A 16,691-nucleotide genomic window follows, 5' to 3' on the forward strand; every position below is an offset into this window, starting at 1 on the left:
TGTGGGATATGATGCCCTCTTATGAATAGCTATGTCCATCTCAATAGAACTCAACTGCCTTACTAACGCCAGCGCCAACCTCCCCCCCCCCCCCACTCCCCCCACCCCTCAAGTATTATTTTCCAGGACCACAGGACCTGGGGCGGCACGGTGTCACAGTGGTTAGCACTGCTGCTTCACAGCTCCAGGGACCCAGGTTTGATTCCCGGCTTGGATCACTGTGTGGAGTTGCACGTTCTCCCCGTGTCTGTATGGGTTTCCTCCGGGTGCTCCGGTTTCCTCCCACACTCCAAAAATGAACGGGTTAGGTGGACTGGCCAGGCTAAATTGCTCCTTACTGTCAGGGGGTCTAGCTGGGGTAAATGCATGGGGTTATGCACTATAGGGATTCTATGATTTTTGAAAACAAGTAATGGGGTTGGGGTGAGTTTCGGTTTGGGGTTGAAGTTGCGGGGTGGGGCTGGACTCGGGAGTACGCTTGTCCACCTTCCGACCACGTGACTGACCATTCATCTTCCACTCGTCTGACTCCTTTGCCCCATTCTGTCATCTGGGATAAATGCTTCAGCCACTACACTTCTTCCTTTGGGCTTTCATCCCAATCCCCACTTGCTCTCAAATATTGCTTAAAACTCTTGGACCATGCTTTGGTCCATTTCTTTAATTCATCCCACCACTGCGTAATGCCCTCCTCATTCAGCACCTGAAACTTGATGCTAGGTGAAGAGTGTTATATAGATGCAAATCTATGACTTTGCAGCCAATCTTCAAGAGTAATATGAAAAACACAAGTTATGGTATATGATACCGATCTTTAAATTGTTGGATCAACTACTGTTCCTAATATTTGTTGTTCCAGTGACCAAACTGTAAATGTTTTTTTCCCCTGCAGACTTTGAAGTACAGAATAATCTTTCAGAATCAACGCCTCAGACCTTCAGTAACAGCCTTCTGTTTGTCTATTGGTGTCATCCCTGGCCTACTTGCATTGAGTTACATTTGACTGAAAGTTTTGCTGCTCGACTTTTGTAGAGTGTTACAGAATCTGTGATCTAGTGTTTCCAATGCCTAAAAATAGCAAAGTTGCGAAGAGGGAACTGGATGAAGATGTCACAGAGTCCGTCAAGGACCTTCTTTCCAATGAGGACATGAATGACGATCAGTTTAAGAAGAGCACATTGTATGTGGATGATTCCCAGACTGACAAAGATGTGGACATTGAAGAAGGATCTGATAGTGAAGATGAGAGGCCTGCCTGGAATAGCAAACTTCAGTACATTCTGGCACAGGTCGGATTCTCGGTTGGTTTAGGCAATGTCTGGAGATTTCCATATTTATGTCAAAAGAATGGTGGAGGTAAGTGTTAAACCATCAGAATGATCTACCTTGGGTCTAATAAACGCATTGAGCAATAAAATCGTGGTGTCATTAATGGTGACAGGATTGAATTTGTATAAAATCGCTCTTTGTAGTTTTCAAAACCTTGTCGTTACTGTGAGCTGTGTTTGAAATTTAGCAATCTTACTGTGTTTTCTTATAATTAAGTATAGTTAGGTTCCTTATGATAGGGAGGATTATAATCTGCATTCCAGTCTCACATTTATGTGCAGCCATGTCTAATAATTTAATTGGACCTCGAGTTTTTGTGGTCACTTGCAAGCTTAAGAAATGTGTCACACAGTTCACTTTTTGCAGAGTGGCACAGCAATTCCCTGCTTTTAATTTTGTTTTGAACAGAACTGTGTTTTTCTTACGCATCTACGAAATGTTAGTCACACCATTTTTTAACAGAAATCAGACTGAATGAATGCACCTCACTTTGAATAGCTGTGTATGAAATTCAAATGAATTTTTGACTGTGGCAAAATTACGTCAACATGAAACCAGAATATGAAAATCAAATTTTATAGGTTAACCCCCATCAATTTGAAAAGTGTGCCACAAAATTGATGAATCAAAGTCAATGGGTGAGATCTTCCTGCTTTTCACGCCAGCGGGGATTTTACGGCCATTGGCAGTATTTTCCAGTCCTGCCGGATTTTGAACGGCTCCGTGCATTTCTTGGCCCTTCTGCTATTGCAATGGGACTGTAAACCCTCCATGGGTTTCCCGGCAGTGCGGGGTGGTTTCGATGGGAAATCCCACAGACAGAAGCGGGATCAGAAGATCGTGTCGCTGGCCAATGGTGGGGCACCTCCCGCCACTGAGAAACATGGTGTGGGAAGGGGTGGGCCAAAGAATCTTGTCCAACATGTTTCATCAAAATATCACAGACCTGTCGGACTTTTTATTAAATCGAATGTTTGTTAAAACTGAACGGCAGAAAGGTTTAATATGGAATGATGATGACAGGATGTAAAACCATGTTTTCTCTTCTTCAGGTGCCTACCTGGTGCCGTATTTGATTTTGCTGCTTATCATTGGGATTCCACTCTTTTTCTTGGAGCTTGCGGTGGGTCAAAGAATCAGACGAGGCAGCATTGGTGTGTGGAATTTCATCAGTCCAAGACTCGGAGGAATAGGATTTTCAAGCTGCATTGTATGTTGATTTCAAAAAATATATATTTTGTTTTATCTGTGGAAGTTCACAAAAGTAATAGTGAATAAAACAAAATACTGCCGGATGCTGGAAATCTGAAATAAAAATAGAAAAACCCAGGAGGTCTGGCAGCATCTGTGGAGAGAGAAACAGAGGGCGAGATTCTCTTTAACAGGAGTCCTTAACAATCTGCATCTTTATGCATTCTGATCATTTAATGGATACTTTTAGCATCTTCTCAGTCTTCTGTATCCTCAATTACATTTCCTTGCCCCCTCCCCTCTCAGCCTCATAGTATAAATCTCTGCTGATTCTCTTTGCTCTCAGCTCTGATGAATGGTCACCTAGACTTGAAACGTTGGTTCTATTCTCTCCCCACAGATACTGTCAGGCCTGCTGAGATTTTCCAGCATTTCCTCTTTTTGTGTGGGCGACATTCTCTAGCTCTCCCCTCCTCTTCTACAGAATGTTTCTCGGCGGAAGGGAGGTGCCCTGCTGTTGCCTGGCAGTGGGATCTTCTGCTCTCACCACTGTCAGAGGGATTTCCCATTGAATTTGCCCCACGTCACTGGGAAATCTGTCAGCGGGACTGGAAGATGCCGCCAGCGGGAACAGCCCAGAGTTAATATTTGAGTCTGTGTGACTCTTCTTCAAAGCAATCTATTGGGCCAAATGAGGGCAATTGAGGATAGCTTAGGGGTTTAAATAAAAAGGGCGGCATGGACAAGTTGGACCGAAGGGCCTGTTTCCATGCTGTAAACCTCTATGACTATGACTGATAGCGAATTATGCCTCTGGCAATGATTTGATTTTTCCCCCAACCCCAAATCTTCTCCAATAGGACAGAAAAGTTCTTTCTTCCTGATATGATAATTTGAGGATTTTTGGATTCAAATCCCATTGTTTTAAATCTTCCAGCGTATATTGGAGAACTTGCCAGTACGTAGAAATCAGGCATAGAATCTTTCTCCCTTTTTATCTATTCATGTGGATGTGGACATCGCTGGCTCGGCCAGCATTTATTGCCTCACCCCCTTTTGAGCTTTATCGGAGGAACAAAAATGTCAGCATTGCTTGCAATTATTTTAAAATTACAGATCAGTCCCAACTGTAATTAAAACTCACTGTGCATGTAATTATAGGCTCTGATTTAATGGCTGCCTCCTTTTCACGAAATTAGTCTAAAATGCACTGAGGTTTCCCCTTGCCCCTGAAATTGCATGCAGGTTATTTGGGGGCCAGGCTATTTGAATAACTAGCATGAAATCTCAGTACATTGGTACATTGGCAACTTTCCTAAAGAGAAATATGGGGCAGAATGTTTGGCCACCCTCCCACTGGCAATATTTTCCAGTCCCGCCAAAGTCAATGGAATTTTGAATGCCTCGCTGCATTTTACGGCCCCGCTGCCGCATCGGCGGGACTGTAAAATTCCACCCACAGTGTCTTCTTGCCTCAACGTCAGAGTTACTGCAGCAAAATAAAAGTTGCAGATAAGACTATTTTAAGCCACGTTATTCATTGTGCAGTCTGTGGGCCACTCACAGTCTTCACATGTCTTTTCTGCAGTCTGTTCGCTGCCTCTTTTCAGATCACTGACTCTCTTCTCTTGCTCTCTCACTCGCTTCTACCCTCTCGCCACCTGCTGTGTAACATTACTAATGTGTTTATCTCATATAATCTTTTTTTCTGTGTTTTACACACCTGGGGTGGAATTCTCCAGCCGCGCTGGTCTAAAAGCTGGAAAGTCACGCCCGACTGTCAATGGGGTTTCACATTGTCCGCAACCTGTCCACTAAAACTCCAGTGGCGGGCAGGATGACAGAATTCCAACCCAAGTTACAGTTTTGAAGTAACAAATAGCAATGGTTCTATAGGCAGAACTTTATATCCTCCTCCCCCTCTCCCCCCACTCGTGCCAGTGGATTTGCAGATAGGGAGGCACACAAAATTTCCCAGATGGCCTTCCGACTACCCTCCTGCCTGTCTCTGACCTGTCTGCAATATTACAGGGGTGAGGCCTCAGGTAGTCCATTCACCCTGGCCTCAACTGAGGCCCTTAACTGGAAAAATATAGGCCTCAGTTTAGAGATTGGCAGGAGAATTTCAGGGGCAAGGTCATCGTGCTTGGGCCTCGATTGGGAAGGAGGTGGTGGTGGGTGGGTGGGTGTGGCCTCCCTCAAGGGCCCCCTTTCCATATCGGGTCCCACCCAAGGTGAGGATGTTTTCTTCCCTCTGCCCTCTTCAGCAAGACCCCGACTCGCTTTAGCCTCACTTTCCCTCCCTGCAGTGATTGGTGAGGATGCGTTCCCGACTGAATATCTCCCTGTGTGGGCCAAAGAATGCTCAGAAATGTGGCTTCCATCTCCCCAATGCCCACCCCGAGACTGCCGGGGGGGGGGGGGGGTAGCTGGTGCTTTCGCCACCTGGTGGAGGGGCCCCGCAAATGCTGGTAAAATGCCAGCAGAAGAAGAAAGCAGCCTTTAATTGTTCACTTAAAGTGACTCAATTGGTCTCCAGTGGGTGGGCAGAATACCACTTTTCCCGCGAGGGATGAAAGGATGGTATGGAAGTGGGAAAATGATAGCTTTCCCATGCCACTTTGCCAGACTTCCTGCTTCACAACCCATCCCCAAAGGCCCGGGTTACAGAGCTAAGTGAATTTAATAATATATTTTAAAATGTATTTATTTATTAGTGTCACAAGTAGGCTTACATTAACAGTGCAATGAAGTTACTGTGAAAATCCCCTGGTTGCCACACTCCGGCGCCTGTTCAGGTACACTGAGGGAGAATTTAACATGGCCAATCCACCTAACCAGCACGTCTTTTGGATTCGGGGAGGAAATCGGAGTACCCGGGAGGAAACCCACGCAGACATGGGGAGAACGTGCAAACTCCACACAGACGGTGACCCAAGCCGGGAATTGAACCTTCATCCCTGGCACCAAGAGGCAGCAGTGCTAACCACTGTGCCACCATGCCGTCCACTGGTACCCATGATATGAGTCAGTATCTGGAATGGCATGTCACCTTACCTCTCCCTCTTCGCCAGAACCTTCTCGGCTTTTCCTTGTGTGTGTGTATATATATATATATATATATATATAGCTTCGCCCCTTTTTTAGCCCAATGTTGGGAGGCGTCATCATGCCACTTACCCACCTTCCAGTTCATCAGGATTGTTGTACAATGATGTCAGGAGCAGAACTGAATTTGTCATTTATTAGTCACTTAATTCTTTTCGTTCATTGTAAACATCAATCAGTTTTCTTGTGCCAGTATAGGTCTTAGCACTGACTATTTGTGGTGTAGTGTCAAAGCTGACATATTTGACGAATGTAGCAACAAAAGGAATACACAATAACGCTAAGCTTTCCTGCTTAAACTTCCTATTTATAGCTGTATTTCTTCTAGTCACTCTTGATTGGTTTAATTTTCCCATGTGGCCCACTTCACTAGAATCTCAGTCCCCTGAGCTGCAGGTTGCTCTGTTTTCAATTGTTTCATTCGCCCTGAAGCAGATGATGATCAGGCTCCTGATTTGAAACCTTCCTGTTTCTCCCTGCTGCTGCCTAATACCCTAATCCTTGTAAATGCTCCAATTTGGGATTTGCTGCTATCTCCCCATTTCCAATCTAAAGGTTGGCAGTTAATTCCCCCCCACCCCCATCGTCCCCACTCCTTGCTGCCATTTATCCCTCGCTCCAAGGAGGAGCACATTGGCACCATCCCAGCTGTGAACATGGAGCCAGCATTAATTTCTTCAAGTCGTTTGTGGCATTTGTTTTACTTGGATAGCAAAAGCATCTCAAGTGCTTTCAGGGTTCCCAGTCTAGCCAGGTCATATCTGGGTACTTGGCAATAGGGCCTCTCAGTTGATTATCACAAAAGGGTTTTTTTGGCATTTACAACCTTTGCTGATGATTCATACTTGCTAATTTATTTATTGACGCAAGATCCATTATCCACCTCCTGTTGATTCCTGACCCTGGAAACCTTCCTGCGATTTCCCTGTCAATGTTCCCATCCTCAGTTCCTGGAATCTAACTCCTGTGACCATCCCTCCCACGGCTCCACGCTCAGTTCCATTGCTGCTAAGCCTAAATATTCAGGTCCCAGCATAGCCCAGCCTTAGCACCTCCTTCCCACTGCCAGATTCTCCTTGGGTGGCAGTGGTTAACACTGCTGCCTCACAGCACCAGGGACCTGGCTTTGATTTCCGGCTTGGGTCACTGTGTGTGCGGAGTCTGCACGTTCTCCCCGTGTCTGCATGGGTTTCCATCTGGTTTCTTCCCACACTCCAACAATGTGTTGATTGGGTGCATTGACCATGCTAAATTCCCTCTCAGTGTATGCAAACAGGCGCCGGAATGTGGCAACTGGGGGGTTTTCACAGTAACTTAATTGCAGTGTTAATATAAGCCTAGTTGCGACCCTAATAAATAAACTTTCTACTAATCCCATACTCTGGACCCTCCCTCCCAGACTCAAGGACCTCTCCCTGTAATATTTCCAAAACTCAACAACTTTCTAATCTTCTCATATCCCTCTCCCAGGAGTCTCAGACTACAGAACCACTCTCCCAACATCACTCCTACCCAGCAATCATCTGGGATATCTATTCTGCATTTTAAAAGCATTTAAGACATCAGTGCATAGCAAAACAGCCATAATGATCAATCTACACAAAATAATGATCAAGACTCAGATTTCCAACTTGAGTAAAATATGGACCTATCTAAACAAATCACGCATACCACCCTACCATCCATTGACACTGTCTACACTTCCCGCTGCCTCAGAAAAGCAGCCAGCATAATCAAGGACCCCACGCACCCCGGACATACTCTCTTCCAACTTCTCCCGTTGGGAAAAAGATACAAAAGTCTGAGGTCACATACCAACCGACTCAAGAACAGCATCTTTCCTGCTGCCATCAGACTTTTGAACGAACCTATCTTATATTAAGCTGATCTTTCTCTACACTCTAGCTATAACTGTAACACTATATTTTGCACCCTTTCCTTTCCTTCCCTATGTACGCTATACTTTGTATAGCGCGCAAGAAACAATATTTTTCACTGTATACTAATACATGTGACAATAATAAATCAAATCAAATTGGAAATTCTTCCATAGTAGAAAACAATTAAAAAGTTCTGTTTGACTGATTGCATCACAATGGATTGATGATCTGGGTACTTTTTTTGAAATAAACACCATATTCTTGGAGTGTCAGCAATGTCTTGGGAAATGCATACCCCCATGGCTGTCCACAGTAACATCAGCATCATTATTTTAAAAGGACATTGAAATACATGGTACAACACCATTATTCAACTGTTGAATTGCAGCTGTGTGCAACGTGGTGGGAAATTTAACCCCCTTGGACAACTGTGAGGTAAAAATGGTTAAATCCTTAAACCTGACCCCCAATCGCTTCTGATTTTAATGGAGGGAGGGGTTGCAAAAGGTTGGGGGGACTTGGGATGTGTCTCTATTTCAGCTGGGCTTTTGCTTCTAACACGTGAAGGCTGTGAATCCTGAATCTCAGGAATCCCAACAGGTTAAAGAAGGTGAGAAGAAGTGGATGCCTGTGGCAAGTATCTTTATTGAACTGCAGAGGGTAGAAGAAGAAAAAGCAGGAGTGGTACCCGCAATCCCAACAAGCTTACCGTCATGGTTCAGTGCCCACAAGCTCTCCATGATATCCAATAGGCCACCACCACAACCTGCCCAGCTCCCCCATCCTCACCAGCTCTGACGAAGGTTCATCCGGACTCGAAGTGTTGGCTGAATTCTCTTTCCATCGATACCATCAGACCTGTTGAGTTTTTCCAGCATTTTCTGCTTTGGTTCTGCCATCCTCCTATCTGGTTTGGCCTCAAACGCATCGCAATCTCAGGCTTCCCTGACATTCATTTCCCTCCCCGAATGGCAGCCAGACTCTGAACATGGGCTGACACTTAGATGGGAAACCTGTTGAAAAAGAAATTGAGGAAATATCCTGTAGGTAAGTTCTGCAGTACAACCCAGACTTCTGGTTTTCTCGTCTGAAAATCCAACTCTTTATTGTCTCTCTTTGTTTTTCTTGCCCCCCCCCTACTCTTTCCCCCATTTTATCCCCCTGTCCTTACCTTTTCTTCCCCTTTGCTTCCCCTTTCCCCACTTTTTTCTCAATTTTACCTCTCCTCCCCCCCCTCCCCCACATCTTTATCTGTCACAGTTTACCCTCTGATTTCAGCTTCTCTGCCGTTTGGCCATTCACGTCTTCTGTTATCTCTATGGACTGCCATTAGCAGCCTTTCCCCTTGTTTTTGTGGCTATGACTCATCTTTCATTCCTTCACCTTGCAGTATAAATGTCTCCCACTTTCTATGCCTTTTAGCTTTGACAAAGGGTCATCTGGACTCGAAACGTCAGCTCTTTTCCATCCTTACAGATGCTCCCATTGAGATTTTCCTCTTTTGGTTTCAGATTCCAGCATCTGCAGTAATTTGCTTTTATCCACCAGCCCCCGACTCATTCTTCTTCCCAGTCCCAAATAAATATCAAAAACCTTAGTGTGCACTTTTAAGGCAAAAAAAAAGTATTTGGTTCTTGATACTTGTTCAATTAGAAACTAATTGTATGAAATAAATCTTTAGGCCAATTTCATATCCAATTGTTTTTTGTTATATTATTTTAAAATGTAGATCCTGAAATCAATGTGAAAATGTTTTCTGTTAATGAGGAACGAAATAATTGTTGTTAAGTGTGAAATGCAAATTTGCATGTTGGATAGCTGTACACAGTAATGAATTTCCCCCAAACTGTTTAGAAATTAACTTTGAAATTTATTTATTAGTGTAGGCTTACATTAACACTGCAATGAAGTTACTGTGAAAATCCCCTAGTCATCACACTCCGCCTGCCACCTGCTCGGGTACACTGAGGGAGAATTTAGCATGGTCAATACACCTAACCTGCTATACCATAATGCAGGTTTCTGTCAAAGCTGTATTGTTGCTTCAATCTCTCAGTTGTTCCCCTATATGCACAATGTACTGAACAGATTTCCTCCCAGTTTGACACAATCCTGCTTTAATTCCACATTCCCACACTGACTTATTCAAAGGCCTCTACATTTAATTGAAGTGCAAAAAAATAAGAGTGCTTATTGTTTTTCTAAATATGTGGTAATTAGATCAGATCGGAATAAAATTGCTGCCATCCTTTCATTAGCAACTATAATAAATGGAATAAACAACCAATGTGTTTCCTTCTCGTTCATTGAAAGCCATGTTGTAGCTACCAAACTCAACGATTTTGGTGATCAGATGACACGACAGGCACAAATGTTTGATCTAGAAAGTTGGAAAAATATAAAATGCTCTAATTTTGTGCATTCATATTAAATCACTAACAGACATGTGGTAAGAAACATTATATATGGTGGCGCAGTGGTTAGCACTGTTGCCTCACAGTGCCAAGGACCCGGGTTCGATTCCCAGCTTGGGTCATTGTCTGTGTGGAGGTTGCAAGTTCTCCCTGTGTCGGCGTGGGTTTCCTCCAGATGCTCTGGTTTTCTGCCACAGTCCAAAGATGTGCAGGATAGGTGCATTGGCCATGCTAAATTCTCCCTCAGTGTACCCGAACAGGCTCCGGAATGTGGTGACTAGGGGATTTTCACAGTAACTTCATTGCAGTGTTAATGTAAGCCTACTTGTGACTAATAAATAAACTTTACAAAATTTAAACACTAATATTGCACATCATAAATTGCAGATTATAATTGTTCTAAATTTAAAAAGAAATAATTTAACATATTTTCTATTAGAATAAATCAGTGGGGTATCTTGTTTTCATCCAGATGAAAGGATTATAAAATGCGTCTTGCTGTTTTGATTGTAGGTGTGCTTCTTTGTAGCTCTGTACTACAATGTCATTATTGGCTGGAGCTTCTTTTATTTGTCCAAGTCCTTTCAGCATCCGTTACCCTGGGATCAGTGTCCCTTGGAGAAAAACGGTACCCAGACCTGTGAGTATCCAGCCATGATATCCTGTTGTTGCACAAGATGTCTTTGTGTGTTAAGATGTACGAACAATGTGATGTCTTCCGGTTTTTTCCAGTCGTGGTGCCAGAATGTGAAAAAAGCTCCGCCACTACCTATTTCTGGTACCGAGAAGCTCTGGATATATCTAACTCCATCTCAGAGAGTGGAGGTCTGAATTGGAAGATGACTATCTGCCTGTTCATAGCCTGGCTGATGGTCTGTCTTGCCATGATCAAAGGCATCCAATCTTCAGGAAAGGTTAGTGTTTCTCTTCACTGCTAATGTTGAGATTTCCGTCTTTAATTTGTGCTTAGTATACCTATTTCCTCGTGAAATAGGCAAACTAATTCTTTCTTATTCACAGCTGAAAATATGAATGACTGTATTTAGTCAGTATTATGTAGAATATTTTGAATTCGAAATTACAGACCTGAAAATGTTGAGACTTGCCCAGTGGAAACACAGATTGGACGATTAGACATGGGGATCAGTGCTTGATTCATAACATTGGGGTTGATCTTACTGGCTCGTCACGCTAGTCGATCGGCCTGGCGAGCCGGAATGGTCGTAGGGAGGTGGGAAACCAGGTTCGTGCCCAGTTTCTCACCTCTGATGATGTTACCGGCTCCATTGTAATTGGCAAAATCAGCCTCACGCCCGGGATGGGTGGAAGGCTGATTTCAATATCCATTAACTTATTTTGATGTAATTAGTGAGTCCTGGATGCGATTGTCCGTGCTGGCTTGCCTTAGTGACCTCGTGGTGGAGGTCCTCACCAGCGAGGATCACGTATGGTCCCCACCAACGGGGACCTGACGTCATGATCTCGCTGGGGGGGGGGGGGGGGGGGGGAGGTGGTGGATGGGAGGGAGGCCCCCCTGGCCTGGGTGGTCGAAGGCAGGGGTGGGCAGTGCCCTTTGGCAGTCCACCTGGCACCATGGAGTGCCAGTAGATCCAAGGGATCAGGGTCTAAGACGTCGGGGCCTGAATGGTGGGTGGCCCATGACAGGGAGTTGTGGGCGGGGTGCTCCATAGGGTGAGTGAGGGTACTCTGCATCAGGGATCGGCCAGGCGGCGATTGCACAGGGGTGTTGGGGGAATCAGAGGTGGGAATTGGCCAGAGTGGATGTAGGGGATATCCGGGGAGTGGTCCGGGGGGTGTGATGTCTGGCGGGGGGGCATGTCCAGGGAGGCGATCGGAGGTGGTGGAGGGGTGGGGGGAATGATAGACCTCCTTGTACACAGTGTACTGGGAAATCAGAGTGCCTGCGTAATGGTGCTCCTACACCTCAGCAGCCAGGAGGGTTCTGCCCACTCCCCCTACTGGTGAGAATCATATTTGGGATATTTTTTCCCTAAGTGTGACAAGATAGCATCTGGGAGCTCGCTCGTTCGGCATTTCGAATTGTTTTGGTAAAATCACCCCATTATCTATGTTCTGGTCATTAATTTTAATATTCTGTGAATCTAGTACCTATTTAACATGGACAATTGTCAACCTGGCTAGATATTTTAAATTTAAGGACAAGAATGCTTCCATATTTCTTAGCAGGTATACAAAATGTATTCCAAAATTGGTGGCAGAGTGGTTAGCTCTGCAGCCTCATAACATCAGGCACTCAGGTTCTCCCCATGTCTCCATGGGTTTCCTCTGGGTACTGCGGTTTCCTCCCATAGTCTGAAGATGTGCAGGTTAGCTGGATTAACCATGCTAAGTTGCTCCCTATTCTTCCAAAATGTGTAGATTAGATAGATTAGCCATGGCAAATCGGTGGGGTTACAGGGATAGAGCAGAGGAGAGAGCCTGGGTAATATAAGTTTTTAAAGTTTATTTATTAATATCACAAGTAGGCTTATACTGTGAAAATCCCTGAGTCGCCACACTCCAATGCCTGTTCAAGTACACTGAGGGAGAATTTAGCATGGCCAATGCACCTAACCAGCAGGTCTTTCGGACTGTGGGAGGAAAGTAGAGCACCAGAAAGAAACCCACGCAGACACAGGGAGAACGTGGAGACTCCACACAAATAGTGACCCAAGCCGGAATTGAACCCGGGTCCCTGGCACTGTGAGGCAGTAGTGTCAACCACTATGCCACCATGCTGCCTCTGATACTCTTTCAGAGAGTCGGTGTGTACTCAATGGGCTGAATGATGCCCTTCTGCACTGTGGGGATTCTATGATCAACCCTTTCATTTTGATCTGATATGCTGTTAACTAGATCTTGCCAAGTCATAAGCAAAGCTGTAGCTGCTTTTGTTGCTGCGTTCCTAACCTAGGCTCGGACAAAGTTTGATACCCATCTGGTTCATTAATATCCTTTAGGGAAGGAAATCTACCATCCTTATCTGGTCTGACCTACATGTGACTCCAGAGCCACAGCAATGTGGTTGACTCTCAACTGCCCTCAGGCAACTAGGGATGGGCAATAAATGCTGGTCAGCCAGCGGCAACCATGTCCCACGTAGGAATAAAACAAAGGTTAGGATAAATTTCGTAGACTCATGCTTCAGCTGATAAATGGTATGCCCTTGATTTGAATTTGAGTCAAATCATTTAAGGGTTCATTTCATCAGAACACTACAGCAGCCACTAAACAATTGGCAGAGAAACTAAAATGGAATAGTTAGTGAATCAACATGGAATTTGTATCCTTTGAGCCATGTCCACTCGTAACTTTTCAGCCTCTTAAAACACAAGAACCTAAGAGATAGGGGTAGACCACATGACCCATTGAGCCTGCTCCACCATTCAATACTATCCTGGCTGATCTTGGACTTCAACTCCCTTTTCCTACTCTCTCCCCATATTCCTGAAGTCGCTGCGAGACCAAAAATCTGAGTTAAATGTATTCAATGGTGGAGTAACCACAATCCTTCAGGGTAGAGAATTGTTCTGTTCACCAGTTCATAGATTCTTTCACGCAGAATGAGGATAAATATTATATGTACATTCTAATGTCTTTTAGGGAGGGGAATCTGCTGTCCTTACCTGGTCCAGCCTACATGTGAACCCAGAACTACAGCAATCATAGAAAATCATAGAAACCCTACAGTACAGAAAGAGGCCATTCGGCCCATCGAGTCTGCACTGACCACAATCCCACCCAGGCCCTATCCCCATATCCCTACATATTTTACCCACTAATCCCTCTAACCTACGCATCTCAGGACACTAAGGGGCAATTTAAGCATGGCCAATCAACCTAACCCGCACATCTTTGGACTGTGGGAGGAAACCGGAGGAAACCCACGCAGACACGAGGAGAACGTGCAAGCTCCACACAGACAGTGACCTAAGCCGGGAATCGAACCCAGGTCCCTGGAGCTGTGAAACAGCAGTGCTAACCACTGTGCTACCGTGCCGCCCACAATGTGGGTGACTCTCCGTTGTCCTCCAAACGCAATTAGGGATGGGCAGTAAATGCTGGCCAGCCAGCGATGCCCATGTCGCACAAATGAATTTAAAAAAGACCATTGTCCTAGATTTTACCAATTAAAAATTGGGATTTGTTATGTGTTGTTTATTTAGAATATATCAGTTGCAATTTTGGTTCTTAGGGTTAAGGTATAATCCTGCTTTAACGCCTCTAGCTTACCCAGGTCTCTTCTTTGCCTTCCTCTCCTCCCTCTTCCAGGTGGTTTTACAGTATGTGCCCCACAGGACATGGTATCTCCTTCTCCCTTCTTATTGCTCTCAAGACAGTGCACCTTCCTTCCTTCCATATACTGATCGTAATTTTCTAGCCTCTGGGAAATTTTTGTCTCAGTACCGCAGCAGCTGTAAATGCAATCAGGCGGCAGAATAATGAAAATATTCAGGCAGGAGTTGAGTGACATTGCCAGGACCCCCAACACCAGTTATGTGTTAATTCGCACTGCAGTATTATTCTTTTAATCTTCCCACGGGGCGGCACGGTGGCACAGTGGTTCGCACTGCTGCCTCACAGCGCCAGGGACCCGGGTTCGATTCTCGCCTTCGGTCACTGTTTGTGTGGAGTCTGCATGTTCTCCCCGTGTCTGCGTGGGTTTCCTCCGGGTGCTGCGGTTGCCTCCCACAGTCTGAAAGATGTGCTGGTTAGGTGCATTGACCCGAACAGGCGCAGGAGTGTGGCGACTAGGGGAATTTCACAGTTACTTCATTGCAGTGTTAATGTAAGCCTTACAGGTGACTAATAAATAAATAAATTAAATAAACACACCGTAAGTGATACAAGTCAGAAGAAGGGTGGCGCAGTGGTTAGCACTGCTGCCTCACAGCACCAGGGACCTGGGCTCAATTCTGGCCTCGAGTGACTGTCTGTGCGAAGTCTGCACTTTCTCCCCGTGTCTGCGTGGGTTTCCTCCGGGTGCTCTGGTTTCCTCCCACGGTCCAAAGATGTGCGGGTTAGGTTGATTGGCCATGCTAAATTGCCCCTTAGTGTCGCCGGGGCGGGGCGGGTGGCGGGGGGGGAGGGGGGGCGAGGTGGGACTAGCAGGGTAAATAAGTGGAGTTATGGGGATAGGGGGCCTGGGTGGGATTGTGGCCGGTGCAGACTCGATTGGCCAAATGGCCTCCTTCTGGGCTGTAGGGATTCTATGATTCTAAGGCTAATAGTGTGGCACTATTTACATGTATTTAGGAGAAGCTGCAAGCAGATTTAACACATGGTGTTCTTTAGTCCCATGAGATCTCTGAGCCTCGAAGGCTAGGTCCAACTCTTTGCTGCTATGTGTACTCATGGAATTTATTGTTGAAATCTGCTGCTTTGTTTAATTCTCGCTATTTTCTTGAAGATGCAGCTGTATGCCCCTGTTAGACATTTGCCTTGTCAGAAATTTCACCTTCCCAAACCACAAGCAATTCACTGATAGCGTAACTCTTCTATTTAAATGTGGCTAGAACTATACAAATCAGTCAGGCCTCCCAGCGATGTTCTCATGCAAAGCGAGATGACATTCTGTTCTCCTATGCACCCTAATCAGCCACCCAAATTTTCCAGCTGTCCCTGCCCAGTGCTATCGAAGAGGACGCCCGCTGCCAGGGGTGCGAACAACGGCAAAACCCGGCGACAGCGGCGGGACTGGAACGTTCCTCCGCCCACCAATGATGGGCTGCCCTCGCTGCCACAAAACATGCCAAGGCATGTGGGAGTGGAGGGGGGGTGGGGGGGAAGGGGGTCGCAGGCAAAAAATCCCACCCTGTATCTTTAGCTCTATCTTTCCCCCTCCAGGCTTCCTCTTCCTCTCCCATCCACCTTCAGTTGGATCTCGCCCTCTCGCTTCATTCAACATTACAGGATAAATTTTCATTTTTGCCACCACAAAGCCAGTCACGAAATGAAAACCAGGAAGGTTTTCACACAGGGCAAGTGTTTGTTCTCGCTTGCTGATCAGGCTGGCAGCGCAGATGAAAATTTACCCCCATGTGTTTGTTTCCCTTATTGCCAAAGGCAGCATACTAAAATAGAATGAGGAGCTTATTCACTGGAGACAGAATCCTTGGGCGTACATTGCCTCAGGGAGTCTGCATTACATGAACAAAGAAAGAAAGTTAACCATTTTTTCTCTGGGTTTTAGCCTAGACCATGCAATAGTTCACAGTCTTTCCTGTGAAAATACCTCTTGTTTCTTTTTACGTTAGGAGTCTCTGAACGTTCAGTGATTGTGTGAAGATCATGAGATGTGGGCGAGAATGCAGGGGAGGTGATGGCCTCGTGGTATTATTGCGAGACTATTAACCCAGAAACTCAACTAATGTTCTGGGGACCCAGGTTCGAATTCCGCCACAGCACATGGTGGAATTTGAATTCAATAAAAGATACCTGGAATTAAGAATCTACTGATGACCACGAAACCATTGTCGATTGTCGGAAAAACCCATTTGATTTACTAATGTCCTTTAGGGAAGGAAATCTGCCATCTTTATCCAGTCTGGCCTACATGTGACTCTAGATCCACAGCAATGTGGTTGACTCTTAACTGTCCTCAGGCAACTAGGGATGGGCAATAAATGCTGGCCTGCCAGCGACGCCCATGTCCCATGAATGAATAAATCTGAAGTTCATAAAGGGGATGAATTGAAGCTGGGTTAATGAGTATGTGTACGATTCATGTAAATATTTTATGTTTGAC

The 16,691-nt window shown here is 45.3% G+C and overlaps 1 protein-coding gene across 1 annotated transcript in view; it reads left to right on the top strand.

The window, feature by feature from the left end:
- The first annotated feature begins 1,064 nt into the window (after positions 1 to 1,064).
- slc6a15 (solute carrier family 6 member 15) overlaps positions 1,065 to 16,691 on the top strand; it is a 37,853-nt gene continuing 22,226 nt past the window's right edge. Inside the window, exons 1-4 of the mRNA XM_078221156.1 lie at positions 1,065 to 1,356; positions 2,382 to 2,539; positions 10,436 to 10,562; positions 10,655 to 10,836. Coding sequence (XP_078077282.1) covers positions 1,065 to 1,356; positions 2,382 to 2,539; positions 10,436 to 10,562; positions 10,655 to 10,836 — 759 coding nt within the window. The remainder of the gene's footprint in view (positions 1,357 to 2,381; positions 2,540 to 10,435; positions 10,563 to 10,654; positions 10,837 to 16,691) is intronic.

This window comes from Mustelus asterias, chromosome 9, assembly GCF_964213995.1.
Source record: "Mustelus asterias chromosome 9, sMusAst1.hap1.1, whole genome shotgun sequence".
Classification (NCBI taxonomy): Eukaryota; Metazoa; Chordata; class Chondrichthyes; order Carcharhiniformes; family Triakidae; genus Mustelus; species Mustelus asterias.